Source organism: Harpegnathos saltator, unplaced genomic scaffold, assembly GCF_003227715.2.
Source record: "Harpegnathos saltator strain DR-91 unplaced genomic scaffold, Hsal_v8.6 scaffold188, whole genome shotgun sequence".
In the NCBI taxonomy this organism is placed as follows: domain Eukaryota; kingdom Metazoa; phylum Arthropoda; class Insecta; order Hymenoptera; family Formicidae; genus Harpegnathos; species Harpegnathos saltator.
In genome coordinates, this window is record NW_020229970.1 from 809,432 (window position 1) to 830,293 (window position 20,862).

The 20,862-nt window shown below is 36.0% G+C and overlaps 1 protein-coding gene across 1 annotated transcript in view; it reads right to left on the reverse strand.

Annotated features, from left to right (window-relative positions):
* Fdx1 (Adrenodoxin-like protein 1, mitochondrial Ferredoxin 1) overlaps positions 1-20,862 on the reverse strand; it is a 58,871-nt gene that overhangs the window by 19,495 nt on the left and 18,514 nt on the right. The window contains exon 3 of the mRNA XM_025297756.1: positions 1,292-1,539. Within this exon, the coding sequence (XP_025153541.1) occupies positions 1,292-1,539 (248 nt within the window). The remainder of the gene's footprint in view (positions 1-1,291; positions 1,540-20,862) is intronic.

A 20,862-nucleotide genomic window follows, 5' to 3' on the forward strand; every position in this document is an offset into this window, starting at 1 on the left:
TCCACTTTATTTTATTTCTGACAAATGGGAATAAAAAGAGATCACAAGGTGATAAATCAAGACTATACGAACAATGAGACGTCAATTCCACGTTTTTCGTCTTCCAATATTTAATTGTTTGACCGACTGTGTGAGAGCTCGCATTGTCATGATGAAGGATGATGCGACGGTTTGTTTTATGCAATTCATCGATGACTTCTCGCAAACAAATTGTTGTATATCAATCAACATTAACAGTCCTTCGATCCTCTAAAGCAAATAGCTACATGTAGCTACATGACCAGTAATTGAGAAAAATGCAGCAATCATTTTTTTTGAAGCGCTGCGAGAACAAACAACTTTTGTTGGTTTAGGCTTATCTTGGAATGCCTAAACAACTGATTAGTTTCGGACTCGTAGGAATAAATCCAAGTTTCATCACCAGTTACGATGTTGTAAACGATGTTGTAAACGAAATTTGAAGCACCTTGGTTGAATTTCTTAAACATTCCTTTGCTCCATTTGACACGAGCCTTTTCTTGAGTTTCGGTCAAATTGTGTGGAATCTAATGAGCACAAAGTTTTTCACAGCCAAATGTTCATACAAGATCTCATGTATTTGTTTCATGTCAATGCCTATGAATGCCTGAATCTCACGGTATGTCACATGCTGGTCCATTTGTATCATTTCTCTTACGGCATTGATGTTTGTTGCAATAACAGAGGTTGATGACGACTTTCACGAAATTCATCATAATTATAAATTTCTAAAGTAAAATTTCTACGTCCACGTTTGAATTCTGCAAACCAGTTGTAAACAATGCCATTTGATGATGCTTTCTGCCCAATAGCCAGATGAAGTCGGTCGATGCATTGTTGTTAAGTTAACCCACACAGAAAATCGTACAAAATCATTCGAAATTGTTCACGAGAAAATTCCATTTTTTCATAATGCTATCTTCTTTAAAGCAATGCGTAAATGAAACTAGTTGACTTCTTTTTGATCTGTCAATACTGTTTAACCTACAAAATGATGAATTTGATGAAAATCATACTCTCAAATTTCAGTTACGCCACCTAGTACTAGTTTCTAAAAACTTTCGCAGCAACCCATATAATCTAATATTAAAAGATATTAATCGAGAACTATTATCTTGTGACTCTCATCAGATATTTAATTAGTCACTAAAAGAAAATTCAGAATACGGGCTATATATATATATATATATTATATATATATTATAATTAAACACAATATAATATAGTGTCAACTGAAATTTATTGTGAAAAATAATAATAAACATCGTCATACCTAATCTAGAATTTTCCTTTAAAAATGGTGCCAGATCTAAAAGATCTTCTTCTTTTTCCTCGGAGACTGGAAGCTTGTTCACATAGTCATGGTGTACGTATACGTGACAGGTCGTACATGCTAGGGAGGCTTCACATGCTCCTTCGATTTCAATCCCATATTTATGACCCAAATATAATACATTGTCTCCTACTTTTCCTTGTACTGTATGTTTCTTGCCTCTTTTATCAATAAAAGTTACATAGACTCTGTAAATATAACCAATAAATTTGGTTAAATACATGTCTTTAAAATTTTTTAATTTTTTTATTTAATTTTGTATTTACAAAATGACTTTTCTAAAAAGCGAAAAAAACGCTAAATATACACATGTTCCTTTAGTTAAGTAAATTTAAAACATTAAAACAAATAAGCGTTGTTCAAATTTGTATTTTCTTTAAAAATAACAAACTGAAAAAATAAGATCAAATGAAAATAATTCTTATAAAAATAACAATATTAAAACACTGCACCAGTCAGAAGTGCAAAATAATGACGTAGTAAAAGTAGATTTTTATGTATAAACACCAACATATAGCATTCTTAGACGTATATTAAATTTAAATAAGATACAAGAAACATCTAATATATGCGCTCCCTCACCTATGTAAAATTAAAATAAACACAAAATAAAAAAAATACAATATAACATTTTCATATATAATAATAGAATATAACATATAATACCTTCTGCACATATAATACCTTCTACTCAAAAAGTACCCGGAATTGCTCATTTAAATGACGCGTGTTTATGATATTTCAAAATCCTTTTGTGGTTAAGTCGATACCACTGTACTTAACTTCCATACAGAAGTAGAATGCGATTTGTCAATTAGTTCGTAGCAGCTGTTTATGTCTCAGTCGACTTCAAGTATTATCTACGATTTTTATCGATATTCGAATATTGTGAAGCAATTTGTCTTAAAGGAGAAGGGGCTATAAAGCCGTTTTTCTAACCTGCACAGAATTGACTCAAATTTTGCAGAAATAGTCTTCATAAAAGTCCTCGTAATTTTCTTAAAGCATTTATGAAAATAGCGTTTCAATTCGGAGAACGAGGCATTCAAAATTTTAGATTTTGTATTTGTGGGATTTGGTGCATTTGGAAAATGTTTGTCATAATTCACCTTGTTATTGATTCACCCCAATCATCAAATTTTCTCAAAAACTTTCTATAGGTATCATCTTCAAAATATAAAATTTTGGTGATTTTAATAAAGTGCGCACATATTAAGAATGAGACTTGAATTTAGAGAAATCGCATCTTATAGTGCAAGATTTGATCGAGATCCTGAAAAATCTCAAGAAATATAAGTTTTACAGAAAAATGTTTCAGACAAACGTAATAATGCTCAAAATGACTATTTATTGATATTATCAATTTGACCTTGGATGGCGTCGTCAAGGTCAGGGCAAGGTCACCTTGAATTTTTTAAATAAAACCCCCTATTTTTTATTGCATATTCTTGTAGCTTTTCTCGAGAGCTTTGCAAAATACTATAATAAAATATTTTTTCATTAAGTACTTTCCGACTTATGAAGCTCGAAATTTGCAGTATCACCAATATTAATATTATCCAAGATGTACCACGCGGAGGTTGCCTGATCGGATTTACATCTCTCTTGCATGTGTGTATATGTGTGTATATATATATGTGTGTGTGTGTGTGTGTGTGTCTCAGCAGAGATAAAGACCCCATGATGCGTCACTCCTATAATATTTACCGACTCCAAACTCTCTCTGTTTTGTATGCATGTGTGAATATGTGTATGTGTGTCACACTTGCTATCAAATGCTATCAAGAACCCTATAACGAAGTACATCCAGAAAGTAAGAATACAATTGTTTAAAATCGAAAAATGAATATATTTTATTGAAATTTACATGGTATGTGCCAAAATATGTTATTATTTCTCCACATAATCACCGTTGAGGTCAATGTACTTTTGAAGCCTGGGCACCAGTTTTTGTATACCCTCGTCGTTACCGTTCGCTCCACCTCCTGAAGCCGTTTTGTCACAGTCTGTATGACCTCCTCATCGTTCGAAAAGAGCTGTCCACCCAAGAACTTCTTCAATTTATTGAAAAGATGATAATCCGAGGGTGCCAGGTCAGGGTGGGTGAGTCACAATGTCCCATCCAAACGACACGAGCAGATCTTGAGTGAGCCGGGCAGTATGGGGTCTGGCGTTGTCCTGAAGGAGAGACACACCACGAGTCAGCATTCCCCTCTTTTTTTCTTTGATTTTTTTCTCAACTTCTTTAGGGTCTCACAATATGCAGCAGCATTGATGGTGGTCCCTTTGGGCATGAAATCGACCAACAAGAGCCCTTTCCGGTCTCAAAACACGGACGCCATGATTTTCCTCTCTGAAGATTGAACTTTGAATTTTTTGGAGGATAGAGAATGGGTATGGCGCCACTGCAGAGACTGTCATACTGAGACTAAAGAGAATGAGACTGAAGTGAGGAACCGAATGACTGAACGAATCTCACATCTGCTCTTCGTGGAGCGAACGGAGGACGCACTGGTTGACGTATTAGGCTGCTGCGACGATATTTCGTAACTGACTGAGGCGCTCGATGGCTTATTTTGACCGTTACGAACCCCTCTACACGTCACGGGTGCCAACTTTGCAACAAAAAAATCCCTACGTCTTACACAGCTCTTGTATTCTTACTTTCTGGATATACCTCGTAGATGAATATTTGGCCCTGTCTGATTTTATTTAGTTTTTAGAGAAAGTGGTGTGTGGTGCATGTACCGGTGTATATATATCTTTTAACTACAACAGAAATTCTTCTAATCATCTGTTTCAGACCAATCTGCAACAGCATCGTCAACGTAATCTGTATATTGGGAAGAAAGGCGTGAGATTACTTCCCTGGAGTTCCTAAAATACCCGAGATGCCATAAAACTGAGACAATATGAGCACAACATCCAACTGTTCATGCCCCAGTTTTACACTGACAGTACCAGCCAGTAATAGGATTTATTCCAATAGTGTACTGGATCCATAGGTTATACTGTTGTACCGTGATTATATTCGTACACGTAAAATATCTGTGCTTTCCTTATGTATAAATAGTTTATACATGCCATCAGAAGCAAGATGTTTTTGCGTGTACGACTTGGCCTGTTTTATTTGATAACTCCTAAGTGTTATAATCTCAGTTCATTTTGTCAATTTAGGGAAGTCGACAACTGTGTCCGCTGTTACAGGAATCCACGTTGCACTTTTCCTTACCCAGTTTTCTTGTTCCACACATTGCTGCAGAAGATTTCGTGTTCCAACTAATTGTAACATTCGTTCAGATATTATAGCATCGTCTTCGTTATGTGACACTCGTGGAGGTCGAAATGTGTTACATAAAGCACATACAATTCTTACATATTGACCTAAAAATGGGATTTGCGAATTAGGAAACCTGATTAAGAGCTTTCTACTGTTTTAGTAATCCGTTAACTGCCTCTGCAACCCACCGTATATGAGTAACAAGACGAGACTGATTTACTTCATCAAAAATATGCTGAGCTTTCTCTTCTAAAAATTTTTTTGAGACAAAACTAAGTTCTTCTAACATTTCGAGAGAATCTCTGAAGCCCCTGTCAACGACAAACATATCATTAGGGCTAAGCCATCATCTTAGCTCACTTGCATCAGACATCATCAGACTATTAAGAATATTTGCGTCATTGTTCTTCCTATCTGCGAAGTATGGACCCAAAACTTTTACTATACAGGGTGTCCCACTTTAATGTCCCACCCCAAATAACTCTTCAGTATTGAAGTTTCAAGGAAAACGATCTGAATAAAAGTTGTAGCGATTTAAGTGAGTTACCTCATGATGACCTTGACCTCTATTTTCAAGGTTGTTTGAAGGTCACCTTGCGTTTTTTAAATGGGAACTTTTATTTTTTATTACATTTTTTTTTTCTACCAATTAATTTGAACAACTTTTGTCTAAAACATTTTTTTATTTGTCTAATAATTTTTGAGATATTTGAAGAAACTTGATAACTTTTTTAATATTTAACTTACGATATTTCGCTAATTATTTGTCGGAAGGAAAAGTGGTATTAGACTTTCCTGCTTTATTTAGTCTTGTTTGAGATTCGGTCGATCGGCATATTCGGGCTGTCGGTAGTGATTATAATTTCGGTGTTTCCATATCGCGACCGCTTGGCACGTGACTCGCTCATGCTCAAATGTTTTGTTGTCTATCACAATCCTTTCGCGTGATTTCTTCTTTCCGCGGATCATCCGATGTCGGGCAGCCAATCAACAACCATCGTGCGTGTTGTCTAACCGCCGTGATTTTCATACAGGCTCACGGTGATCGGGCAATTGCTTTCGCGTCGCATAATCGAGCGGATTGTCGCGATCAATTCTTTTGTTTAACTTGTCGCGTACGCCTGCTGCATTTCGTGCAGCCCGCTCACGACTTTCGTGCATCGTAGCCAGTGACATCGGTGCGTTATTGTCACTACACGTCGTCATTAAAAACTGGTGTTATTGTCGAACGGTCTATTCCACCAATTGTTTTGGAGAGTGGTGAATCGCGGATCGCGATCCCTCACTGCTTCTCGCGGCACTCGTCTTTCGCGCTCAAGATCTCCGTTCCGGAAGGGCGTTAAATTAACGTTCGGCAAGATCTCCGTCGCGTCGTTTGAAGCAATGGCCGAGGGCCCCACGATTTCCGTCTGATTTTGGTGTACCGCTCCCAAAAATTGCTCGAGTGAATCGCCGGCATCATGAGTTCTCTGTATATGCGTTAATTGATATTAGTTGGTGTTTTGGCATTAAAGTGAGTTGGAAGTCTCTTTGGGTCAATGGAAACTTTTATTAGATGGCTTTGCCAATTACCTATTCCTCCATCTAGCAGCTTCCTACACTCTGCGACGCTCAACGCTGAACGATCCCGGCGTTCATTTGTTCAGAGCACTTTATACGCGTGTTATTCGCGCAAGTGTGAAATTTGAACAAGTCTCAAGAATATATTGTTACAATAGCACCTTGATTTTTGTTAATTTGATAATTTTGAAATTTCCAAAAATCAGTAAATTAACAAAAGTCAAGGCGCTATTGCAACAATATATTCTTGAGACTAAATAAAACAAGAAAGTCTAGTACCACTTTTTTTCGACAAATAGTTAGCGAAATATCGTAAGTTAAATATTGAAAAAGTTATCAAGTTTTCCTCAAATATTTCAAAAAATATTAGACAAATAAAAAAATGTTTTAGACAAGAGTTATTCAAATTAATTAGTAGAAGAAAACAGTGTAATAAAAAATAAGGGTTCCCATTTAAAAAACACAAGTTGACCTTCAAATGACCTTGAAAATAGAGGTCAAGGTCAAAGTCAAGGTCATCATAAGGTAGCTCACTTAAATCCTTACAACTTTTATTTAGATCATTTTCCTTGAAACTTCAATACTGAAGAGTTATTTAGGGTGGGACATTAAAATGGGACACCCTGTATATCCAGTAGTACTCACGAACATCATAGGTTTTAATAGATTACGTCCTTTATGCATGAAATAGGAACGTCGTTGAAAGGTATAATTAGAACTTTTTTGGATGTATATGTAAGTCCCGTCAACGACTAAAATACAAACATTTTGTCCATTCGCAAACAAATATTTGACTGTATTGCTTGTATGGTCTGAAATTAGTTTTTCACGCGAGACATGACTTGTACCTAAAAACTTGGGCACAAAAGATTGCATTAAAGCATTTTGTGCTGATCCGACAGCCTTATCTATTGATCTCTTTTCAATTGAAAATAAAGTAGACAGCACAGAATGCGAAAGGCCTGTTCTCAGTTTTGTTAACAATATAGACAACCACGTATGATAAGATCTAACGCTTGTAGATCTTATATTATTCCTTATACATTCTGTGATTGAATCCAATTTCTTTTTATAAATACCCGTTAGTCTACAATAATCAGTATCTGAGAGACTGTTTGGACTATCAAAGTCTAATCCATTCTTTGAAGTAGCATTTCTAACATTATGAAGCAGTTGCGTATTGCTTGTATTATCAAAAATAGAGACATTTGATACAACTTCTATAGTATTAATAGCATCTTTCTTTAAACTGTTATGTTCTACATGATGTGAGCAGCATCTTGCTCCACGTGGAACAATTATTCCCCTTTCAATAAAAACTTCACGAGTTGCAGGTGTAAAGTTAACCAGGTTGATTGTTTTTTTTGCAAACAATGCACTTTGTATGCGAACTGATGCATCTATCAATATTTAATTCTATACTTTTAGAACTGGACATAATATTAGAAGGAATCTGATGTTCAGGCTACTGAGCTTCAACAATATTTGAATACGCACCGGATTCAGATGAAACAGAATCTATAAGATTCGATATAGAATCCTTAAAAGTCGAAGAGCAAAAGCAGATTCATTCTGATGATAACGAATGCGTTTAGCCTCATCATGCGTAGTACAACATGATATAGAAGAAGAAGTGGATTCGCTTTGATGAGACTGATCATTCTTACCAGGATCAGATTTTTGCTTTTTTAAATGCGAAGAAACTATATATCGACATTTCGAACACACTTGTGATAAAGATTTTAAATTCGGATTGCGATTGCGTAATATTAGGTAGTCTAAAAAGTATTGAGCCTTTGGAGGTCAAAATTGAGAATATACTTATTGTTATTTGAAAATATTACATTATATATTACAATAACATTATGAAACCACATATGCACCATTTTGTTCGATGACCTTCTGCCATTTTTCCGGCAACACCATAATCCCGTCGCTATAGAACTGTGGTTTCTGGTCAAAAAATTGTGACACGTGGTTTTCATAGGCCTCTTTTGAAACTAACTTAACACCATTCAAGGAGTTCTGCAGAGACCGAAATAAATGATAGTCTGACGGTGCCAGGTCCGGGCTATACGGTGGATGCATTAAAACCTCCCAGCCAAGTTCTCTCAATTTCTGACGGGTCGTTAAAGATGTATGCGGTCTGGCATTGTCAGCGTGGTATACGACACTCTTTCTGTTGACCAGTTTCGGCCGTTTCTTTTGAATTGCTAGGTACAATCTAATTGTCGACAGTACAGGTCCGAGTCTATCGTTCTGCCTAGCGGCAGCAGCTCGTGATGCACGATGCCCTTCCAATCCCAACAAACATACAGCATAATCTTCCTGGGCATCAATGTGGGCTTTGCCACAGACTGTGGAGCTTCTCCTCGTTTCGACCACGATCTTTTTCGCACATTGTTGTCGTAGGTTATCCACTATTTATCACTCGTAATCAACTGCTTCAGAAATGGCTCGATTTCATTACGTTTCGGTAGAGATTCGCAGATAGAAATTCGATCGAGTAAATTTTTTTGAGTCATCATGTGGCATCCAAACATCGAGCTTCTTTTTGTAGCCAGCTTTCTCCAAATGGTTTAACACTGTTTGGTGATGGATGTTTAGGTCATTAGCGATGTCATGACTGCTTACATGTCTTGCTCGACTTTTGCCAGAATATCATCCACTTTTTCTGTGATTGGTCGCCCACTGCGAGGAGTATCTTGGACATCGAAATTTCCAGAACGAAAGCAAATAAACCATCTTTTGGCTGTTGCTTTTGATAATGTATGTTGCCCATAAACAGCACAAATTTTTTCACGGGCCTGCGCAGCATTTGCGTCTTTATTGAAATAAAATTGTAAAATGTAGCGCAGTTTTGCGGAAAGTTCACTCATCTTCACGGCGCAATACTTTATGTCTGATTATAAGAATTCCAATACTTTTTACAATACTTTGTACGTCTACTAGCTTCAACTGTCAGCTGTCAAATGACGTTAGGTTAGGCCTGACCTGCTGCGATTCATATGCCCTGAGATTTGGGACACTAACGCTATCTCGTACGCAAAAGGCTCACAAGGAGATGACGCCAATTAGAAAATCGTTTTTCGAACGAGTCACAGTGCGTTCGATAGCTTGTATATAGGTGATGAAAACCCAAGAGCCGTTCATGCCAATGCGCCTTTGTTTAAGAGAATTTAAGAGACAAAGTTAGAGTCACGCAACTACGTCGCACATAAGCACTAACTTTACGACTTCTTTCGAGTAAGCGGCGTAGGAGACTAAGGCTCCCACACATAGATTTTTGCACCGGCGGCGAGCGTTCGGATCCCGCCGACGACTGCTTCACTTCATGGTTCTTTTTTTCTTTTTTTCTTTAATTTTCGACATATAATAATACGTTATTAATAATTATTTATTTATTTTTTAATTTATTTCGTTTTCATATAAAAAATTAAGGACATTTCGGGATATTTGAAAGCAATATGAAATAAAAACTATATAAATCGTATGAACTGATTATATATTTTTCAAGCAACGTATAAATTTTATACATGTCAAAATCAAATACAAACTTTATAAATGTTTACATATTATAAAATGTTTCCATCGCTTCGCAGTGTTGTGGATGAAAATTCATGTAAAAATATTGGAAACATAAAACTTTGTCGCACCACGAACATTTTATAAATGAATTATGTTGTTCACATACGCATTTTTTATTATAAATATTTGGAGGAAAGCATAGTTTGTTAACATTTAAAAACATTTCTCTTTCGTCAGCTAATTTGGACGCATACCATGCATATTGAAGCATACATTTAAATCTTGGATTTAAATCCAAAAAATCTTGGATCTAAGAAATCTTTCTCCAAGAAAACTAAACTATTTTCATCTTTAAGAATTCTTAAATCTAACGTTTTTATTCGCTTTCCACAGCTATCGCAATAATTTGTTTTCGACATTTCTTAAAATGTTATAAGTAACTTATTAGGTTGTTCGGAAAGTTCGTTTCAAATTTTTGAAATAAATTAAGAGCGCAATATTTTACACAAAGAGGAACTTTATTGAAGCAAATATGTACCGTTTTGTTCAACAACCTTGGCCCATCTTTCAGGAAGCTGCATGACGCCTTTGCTCCAAAATAAAGGTTTCTTATTGGCGAAGAATTTATCAAGATGACTTTTGAGGACTTTCAAAGACTCGAATTTCTTGTCCCGAAGAAAATTTTTTAAAGAAAGAAATAGATAGTAGTCAGATGGGGCAAGGTCGGGAGAATATGGAGAATGAGGAAGAACGTCCCATTCGAAGTCTAACAGCTTCCTACGGATAGACATTGCGGCGTGAGGTCTGGCGTTATCATGATGGAAAACAATTCCACGCCTGTTGGCCAATTCAGGGCGTTTCCGTGCGATGGCAGTCTTCAGTTCGTCCAGTTGAAGGCTGTACTTCGCCGCGTTGATGGTTTCGTTTGGTTGAAGAAGCTCATAATATACCACGCCCTTAAAATCCCACCAGATACTCAGAAGAACCTTTTTCGCGTGAAGCCCCGGCTTGGCCACTGTTTGCGTAGACGCGTCGCTGGTTCCCCACGACCTCTTGCGGCTAACATAATTGTATAGGATCCAACTTTCATCGCCTGTTATGATCCTCTTCAAGAACGGTTCTTTTTGGTGCCATTGAAACAGTATATCGCAGACGTTCACACGTTCCAGCAACTGCCGTTCATTCATTTCGTGTGGCACCCACACATCCAGTCGACTTGAGAATCCTAGCTTCTTCAGATGGTCATGCACGGAGGAAACAGACTTGTGCAGAGTGTCGGCAAGTTCTCTAACTGTCACTCGAGGATTTTCGTGCACGAGATCCATAAGAAGCGTTTCATCAACCTCCTGAGGCCGGCCTAAACGAGCTTGATCTTCCATATTGAAATCGCCAGCTTCGAATCTTCGATACCATTTTCGAACTGTCTGGTGAGTGACGTAGGCATCTCCATATACTGAGAACATCTCATTCAGGGTCTGCGAAGCCGTGAAGCCACGTTTAAAGCAATATAGCATCACATGACGAAAGTGGACTTTTTGGTTCTCCATTTTTCAAACTGATTTCTGACGAAATAGTTGCACTTAGGAAGATCTGCAAAGTTTCCTTAGCGGGCTCATAGATCTGGGAATGTTTGTAGACAAACATAAAACCGTTTAGAGCGCCCTCGTTCTTACTGATTACATAGAAATGTGGAGCGCGCGAAATTTGAAACGAACTTTCCGAACAACCTAATACATATAAGAAACAGTACTTACATTATAGTACTTACATTACATCAGTTGAACAACTAAAATAGATACGATACAGCGGTAAATAAACAATGAAATAATAAAGAAAAAGTTATATCTACATTTATGTGAAAAAAAGCTCAAATATTTTCAATTGAAAATAGAACGCATAAGTGTCGCGAACATTCGACAAAATTCGGCGGACACACCGTCTTTTGTTCGTAGTTCGTAGACAGGATTGAATATATCTCGAGGATAGTCGGCGCGAGACAAGAGAGGTGTAAATCCGACCAGGCAACCTCCGCGTGGTCCATCTTGGATAATGTTAATACTGGTGGTATTGCAAATTTCGAGCTTCATAAGTCGGAAAGTACTTAATGAAAAAATATTTTATTATAGTGTTTTGCAAAGCTCTCGAGAAAAGCTACAAGAATATGCAATAAAAAATAGGGGGTATTATTTAAAAAAATTCAAGGTGACCTTGCCCTGACTTTGACGACGCCATCCAACATCAAATTGATAATATCAATAAATAGGTCGTTTTGAGCATTATAACATTTGTCTGAAACATTTTTCTGTAAAACATATTTCTCGAGATTTTTCAGGATCTCGATCAAATCTTGCACTATAATATGCGATATCTCTGAATTCAAATCTCATTCCTAATATGTGCGCACTTAAAATCACATTAAAATCACCAAAATTTTATATTTTGAAGATGATACCTATAGAAAGTTCTTGGGAAAGTTTGGTGATTGAAATGAATCAATAACAAGGTGAATTATGACAAACATTCTCCAAATACACCAAATCCCATATAAAATCTAAAATTTTGAATGCCTCATTCTCCGAATTGAAATGCTATTTTCATAAATGCTTTAAAGAAATTACGAAGACTTTTATGGAGACTATTTCTGCAAAATTTGAGTCAATTCCGTGCAGGGCAGGAAAACGGCCTTATAACTCCTTCTTCTTTGTTTTGAATGAAATTTCTTATGCCGATGTGTTGAAAATGCTACAAAAAGCATATGGATATAACTATATTTGAATAACAGGCGTATGAAAATCAGGGTTGGGAAAATTACTTCGTAAAAATAACTAGTTATTGTTACAGTTTTCTTCATTGAAAAAGTAACTAGTTATAGTTACAAGTTACTGACTTTCAAAAGTAACATGTTATAGTTACAGTTACTTAAAAAATAACGAGTCGTTACTTTTCAGTTACTTTTCTATAATAAATGGGCTATTATTTTAAATTTCATCGTCAATCATAATTGTGTAAATTTCAAATTAATTTCAAATTAATTTAAATTACACCTTAGTTAATTACACTTTATTATGAATATAAAATGTTATATATTACATTGTTACTTTATTATTAGGAGTACAAATAAATTTTCGTCGTTTTCTATCAAAAATTAGAAATTTATTGTGAAAGAACGGTACATTACGTTTTATTCAAAGTATTGTCCATCAGTAGCCACTACTTTTTCTCATCTTTCTGGCAGCATTCGGATACCACGTCGGAAGAACTCTTTATCTTTTGAGACTATCCACAAATCGATCCAATTTTTAGTATCTTCATATGATGTAAAGCGCTGTTTAGACAGGCCATGTGCCATCGACCGGAACAAGTGATAATCGGAAGGGGCAATGTCTAGTGAATACGGCGGGTAGGACTTCCCAATTAAGTGTTTCCAAATAGGTTTTGACCGGTTTTGCAACATGTGGCCGAGTGTTGTCATGTAGGAGAATAATTTTGTCGTGTCTGAAGTAGTAATGGGCGCGTTTTTCCTTGAGTGCTCGGCTCAATCTCATTAACTGTGTTCGGTAGAGAGCTCCAGTAATGGTTTCGCTCGGCTTGAACAACTCATAATACACGACACCAAGCTGATTCCACCAAATACACAGCATGAGTTTTTTTCCATGAATATTCGGTTTGGCTGTCGATGTTGAAGCATGGCCAGATGGTCCCCATGATTTTCTCTTCTTTGGGTTATCGTAGTGGATTCATTTTTTATCACCAGTGACTATATGATGCAAAAAACCCTTTCTTTTATGCCTGGCAAGCAGCATTTCACACGTGCAAAATCGGCGTTCAACGTCTCTCGGCTTCAGTTCATATGGAACCCAATTTTCTTGTTTTTGAATCATTTCCAACGATTTTAAATGATGTGAAATTGCTTGTTGAGTCACTTCTAATGTAAGTGCAAGTTCTTCTTGCGTTTGGCAGGAATCTTCCTCCAATAATGCTTCCAATTCCGTGTCTTCGTGCACTTTCGGCCTTCCACTACGTTCTTTGTCTTCTACGTCAAACTCACCGTTTTTAAACTTTTGAAACCACTCACGACAACTTCTCTCATTTAAAGCAGTCTCACCATATGCTTCTACAAGCAATCGATGCGCCTCAGCTGCAGATTTCTTCAAATTAAGGAAGTAAATCAAAAGTTCCCGCAAATGACACTTATTCGGCACAAAACTTGACATTTTCACACGAAAAAAATTATGTGATGCTGATACGGAGTCACTAATACTTCAAGGTTATGTTGTTACCAGATGTCCAAACTTACGATATTACGTTTTACATCTGACAATTTCAACATAACCTTCTGGTGGGGCCATCTTTTGTCAAACGGCGGAAACTTATTTGTACTCCTAATATAAATATATTGAATAATGAATAATATTTCGAATACTTCCGCATATGCTGGCCATGGCATTTTAAAATCCTTTTCTAATAATTGCGATGTCTTATCCATTGCTTCAATTTTTAAGTAACTGGAACCACGCAGTATACTTCATGCTAAACGCAGGTTATGTTAAGGACTGGCGACGCGCGACGGAAATGTCTAATAGGAATATAATTTTTTGAAAGGAATACAGATTGCGTTCGAAGAGGAGATTATCAGTGCTATTGTATCATTTTATCCTTGTTTTACATCTAATGAATGATAAAGATAGATGGCGTAATAGCACACTTTCCTAACGCAGTTAGAATAACTAATGCTAATGGATATCGAGCATCACACGTAGCATTATCATGCTACCCACAGATGTCTATACTATAGACATATTATCAGAAACTTAGGTTTAAAATACATAAAGTAACTATTAACGTAACTATTAATAACTAATAAAGTAACTATTAAAGTAACTATTAAATTAGTTAGTAGTTACCAAATAAATGTAACTAAGTTAAGTTACAGATGGAAAAATGGAACAAAGTTAAGTTATAAAGTTATAGGTATAGTTACTAAAAAAAAGTAACTGTAACTGTAACTTCGTTACAAGTAACGAGTTACTTCCCAACCCTGATGAAAATGAGGCAAAACCTAAAAAACCATACAATCAAAGTTATCGGTTAAAAATTAAGGCAATGTTGACCGTTTTCTTTGATTGTCGCATTCGCGTCGTGCATTCGGAATTTTTTCCGAACAAAATAGTTAATAAACGTTACTACTTGAGCGTTATGAAATGTTTGAGAGAGGAAAACCGTAGGAAATCGTAGGAAATCCGTAAGAAAAAGCCCAATTTGTGCAAAGACAACTTATGGATTTTGTATCACGATAATGCACCATCGCAAATATCGCTTCTCGTATGTGGCTATTTAGCCAAACACTTGACTAACATCATTCCACAAGCACCATATTCGCCAGATATAACACCTTGTGACTTCTTTCTCTTTCCAAACCTCAAATTACCGCTTCGTAGTAAACGTATTAAGACAACTGAGGCAGTAAAAGAGAATTTGCTGAAGGAACTCAAGATCATACCAAAATCGGCTTATGAAAAATATTGTGAAGATTAGATTAAGCGTCGGCATATGTGTTGCACAGAATGGGAACTATTGTACTTTTTGAGCAAAAAGTAAATCATATACATCAATAATAAGTAAATATATACATCAATCTCTATACAAAAAAAGTGACAGAAAGTTAGTCCAAATGCTAATAATTAAAAAATCGCAATATGAAACTACTGCACTAATTTGAAGTTAAAAAAACATATTAAGAAAATGTTTTATATATATATGTTATATATATAAACATAAAAAATGAGTACTGATAAACGTGTACCAAAGATTTTAACCCATTTTGAAAACATTTTAATGACAAGAAGTTTCGGTAAAAGATACAATCAAGTGCCAAAAATATATCTACACTTAGCGTGTCCCGATTACATTAAAACACAAGCTTTAATAAATTGTCTTAATTATATTAATTTTGTTAAAATTATACATATTTAAAATATATATATATTTAAAGTTATTTAATACTTATAAAATTATTTATATCTTTAATATTTAAATATTTAATATTTAAAACACAATATATATTTAAAATAAAAGTTGATATTTCTGTAAAGGATCTAGCGAAATATAAGGATATAAAGTTGTGCCAAAGATAATTTGATATAGTAGCCATCTAAAAGTAACTTACAGTAAAAAATGAATAAATTTATTGTACAAACTTTCAGCCTTTTTTATTAGAATGTGGGAGAATTTAAAAAATTAATCTCGTGAACGATTATAGATATTAGATACAGATTATAGATATAAATTATAGCGAAATAAGCAAACTAATAAATGAAAGATAAATGAAAAGATTGTAGGAAAATATTAAAATTATTTTGCTAAGTATGGTACGTCAGTATAAAAAAAAATAGTATTTTATAAGTCTTTCAAATGACTATCAAATCAAAATGACTATCTTATAAAAAATATTGGGTTAGCTAATAAGTAATGTCAGATTTTTCGGTAAAAAACAGAATTTTTTTTATATAAAAAATTTTATTAATTTCATATATTCATATATTACCTTCCCAGAATTTATAATTTTTGTCAATAAAAGATCTTAAAAAATGCATTTCATAGGCCTCTAGAGAATCAAAATCTTTTTCTATCAAGCGAATTTTGCAAAGAACAAAATAAATAAAAATTTGATAGTGCTAAATCAGGTGAATATGTTGGATGAATAAGAACATCCTAATTCAGTTTTCTCAATTTTTCCTGAATCTGTAATGATACATGTGGCCTCACGTTGTCTTGGTGGAAAACTATTCCTTTTCCACTGACAAATTTTGATCATTTTTCCTTAATGTTTTTCTTCAGTCTATTCAATTATGAACAATATTTATCAGAATTAATGCGTCAATTAGAGTTCATATTCCTTTCCGATCTCACCATACACATAACCCTATTGGGATATAAATCGACCTTGGGAGAGATTAATGCTTTCATTAATTAGTTTTTAATCCACTCATTGCATTTTCTAAAATAATATCCATCTGGACCTATAAATAAATTTAATTGTGCGCTTCTAATTAATTGTGCACCTAAACTGACCTCGAATATCCTTATGTAACATATTGAAATTATATACAGAGTGTATATAAGTAATAAAACTTTTTACGATTTAGCATTACTGACAGCGCTGTAGTTAATTGAGTCGCATATAGATACACGCATCGTATTATTATCGACAAGTTGAAATGATTGATTTTTCAGCTGCTTGAGCTAAAATCCTAGTACGAAAAAGTGTAAATATCTGACAAGGTAATGCATTATAAAAATATAAAAATTATACCTATAGCGGGAAAGATTTTAAGACTTACATAATATTATTTTTTATTACATTTTTATAATGCATTACCACGTTAAATACCTACACCTTTTCGCACTAGAGTCTTAGCTCAAGCAGCCGAAAAGTCAACCATCTGAACTACCGATAACGACACGATGCGTATAATATCTATGCGACTCAATTAATTACAGTGCTGTCGCTAATGCTAAATCGTGTGCTAAAAAGTTTACTCGTACCCTATACCTTTACTGTACAGGGTACTTACTGTACCCTGTATACTGATTGATATCTCGCGCGTGAATCCACAGATCAACAAGCCGAAATCAATTTTTATTAAATCGTACTTATGCATAAATCTGCGTACAGAGTTCACCTTACCACATCACGCGCATTAATAAGCTAATCTTCTTTCAATAACATTTCAAAATTTTACATGATTTTTTGCAAAATGATAGAAACATTTTTTATTAAGTATGACACAATTTATTTGTATATAATAGGTGTATATTTTATTAACAATCATATAAAAATTTAAAATATTAGAGAAGGAAAATAGAATTATATTAATATACATAATGCGTTGATATGAGCTCTGTAAACACAATTTAGTCGAAAACGACTTCGACTCGTTGATTTGTGGGCTTATTGCATAAGCGATCAGTCAATATGTATTAAAAAGTTTTAATATCTTTCTAATATATTTGAATTGTTTAATACTTTTAACTTTTTAGCTCATCATTTCGATAAATGTATACAGGATGTCCCATAATTGTAACATCACTCCATAGGGGCGTAGAGCTAAGCGAGAGGAACGAAAGTCTTCTTTCATTTAGCGATATCTGTATAGTTTTTTCTAGTATTATAATAACCGTGTAAAGTTTGGCGATTGTCACGTCCATCACGGATGTTTATACACAGTCTGTCCCAGATCCAATGAGACTGGTCTAAAAAAAATACAAAGCGTTTATTATTTTGATTTTTTATTCTTGTTTATTCAAAATAGTCTCCTTCTGAGTCAATACAGCGCTGGAAACGTTCAACAAATTTTTCGAAACATTTTTTATACTCATCGGCTGGAATGGCCTTTAGTATGGCGGTCGAAGTCTTTTGGATGACCGGGATGGTATCGAAACGATTTCCTTTCATCGCCAATTTCAGTTTGGGAAATAGCCAGAAGTCGCACGGAGCCAAATCAGGTGAATACGGTGGATGATCGATAACAATGATGCCTTTTTTGGTCAAGAATTCACGTACCATGATGGCTTTGTGCGATGGTGCATTATCGTGCAACAAAAACCAACTCGATACTCCGGTCGAACTCGTCGAATTCTAGCCCACAATCGTTGTAGAACTCCCAGATAATATTCTGCGTTCACCGTCTGACCTTCTGGGACGAATTCACTGTGAACAATTCCCTTTGAATCGAAGAAAACGGTCAGCATTGTCTTGATTTTGCTCTTCTGAAAGCGTAATTTTTTCTCTTTTGGCTCTTCTGGTGACTTCCATGCCGCACTCTGACGTTTTGTTTTTGACTCGTATTGAAAACACCACGTTTCATCACCAGTTACAATGGCTGACATGCTTGCCGGATTCCTTCGGGACATTTTTAACATGTCTTTGCAATGCTGAACTCTCCAATCTTTTTGGTCGTCTGTCAGAGTGTGTGGCACGAAGCGCGCACAGACCTTCCGTTTGCCCAAATCTTCGGTCAAAATTCGACAGACTGTGCTTTTCGGTATCCCAGTTTCCTCTTCGATGAGATGAGTCTCGCAGACACACAGCGGTCGCTTAGAAGAATTTCTTTGACTTTCTCAATGTTTTCTTCATTGCGAGTGGTTTTTGGCGGCGGTGCTCGGTCATCGTCTGCAAGATCCTCACGACCGTCACGGAATCGGCCAAACCAACGGAAAACTTGTGCACGGGACATGCATTCATCCCCGTACACATTTTTTAGCGTTTCGTACGTTTCTGCACCACTTTTACCCAATTTAAAACAGAATTTAATATTCGCTCTTTGTTCCATGTTGGTTTTTCGACCGACGTACACAAAGTGACTTTACATAAAATGTCAAACCACAGTGAAATATCAACCGAATTCGCTCAAATTTTGAGGTTAAGTAGATGAAGGGTAGAACATTCACCTACTATCATTCACTCATAGATGTCGCTGCGCTAAGAACTTTGATGGAACCAGTCTCATCGTATCTGGGACAGACTGTGTAGACGCTCCGCGACGAGTTGTATGCGTCGAAGCTGAGCGGTAACGCGGCTCGCGCTGACTGTCGCGCGGCGTCAAAGCGCTGAGACGCCATCGCGACGGTCAGCGCAAGCCGCGTTACTGTTCAGCCTCGATGCACATAGCTCGCTGCGGAGCGTCTATAAATCGTGATGGGCGTGACAAACGCTAAACTTTACGCGGTTATTACTAAAAAAACTTGTCATGCCCTACGTAAACATGACAAGTTACTTATAATTAATATGTATTAATTATATTGGCCATATATTAAAAGTGCCGTGCAAGCATATCCGCTTGCGCCGCATGTGCTGCAAGCTAAGCATCACGCCACACAGCGGAAATGTCCATAAAAGGCAACAGGCAAACGACGCACTGTCTGCATGTCTGCATGGACGAAGGTCGCATCAAGTGTCATGAGGTTTCCACAAGTTCGCAGATTCCTTCAGCGACAAGTCTATAAACCGACTGCCGTCGCCGAAGGAACGGTAGAGTCTAACTACCGGCCGACCGAGCCAGACGCATATATATCTCTAAGTCTACATCTGTAGTGTGTTAACAAGAGGGGCAAGTCAATAAGACTCCTTTCTTAATTAAAACCAAGTTTTTTTATTTAAACCTCTCCCGCCACCACTGCCTCGTTAAACGATCCCACGACAAACTATACAAGATATCGCCAAATGGAAAAGGACTTTTCCGTTCCTTTCGCTTAGCTCTACGCCCCTATGGAGTTGGTTTGTTACAATTATGGGACACCCTATATACATGCATTAACATTATTTCATCTGTTACAGTTTTATCTAACTATTAGGTAAATCGGAAAGTTCCATCTAGCGGCAAGTAGTTATAGCTAAAACTGTCGATCACCTCGAATGTCTAAACAAAGCTTAATGATTTGTTTTGACATCTGTCAATAACATTCAGTACATAAAAGTATACGTTTGCATCAATAACATTGTTTTTCACTGCATCGAAAATATCGAAATTTGAGCCAAGTAAGTGTCATTTGCGCGAAGTGTTAATCTTTTGCTTCAATTGGAAGAAAACTGCAGCTGAAGCTCATAAAATGCTTGCAGAAGTTTATGGTGATAATGCTCTTTCCGATAAAACATGCAGAGAATGGTTTTAATGCTTTAAAAGTAATGATTTTGATGTAGAGGACAAAGAGCGTTCTGGACGGCCAATAGTATTCGAAGACGAAGAATTGCAGGCATTGGTGGACGAAGACCCATGTCAAATGCAAAAGCAACTTGCAGAAGCATTAAATTGTGCTCAATCTATCATTTCCAATCATTTGAAAGCCTTAGGAAAGGTTTACAAGGAAGGAAAATGAGTCCCATATGAATTGAAGCCAAGAGATATTGAAAGGCGAAAAACTACCTACGAAATTCTGCTTGCTAGACAACAAAGAAAGAGGCTTTTACATCGTAACATCACTGGGGATGAAAAATAAATTTATTTGACAACCTAAAACGTCAGAAAACTATTTGCGATCCCGGCCAACCCTCAACATCGACGCCAAAGCAGAATATCCACGTAAAGGAGGCAATGCTCTGTATTTGGTGGGATTAGAAGGGTGTGCTGTACCATGAGCTGTTGAA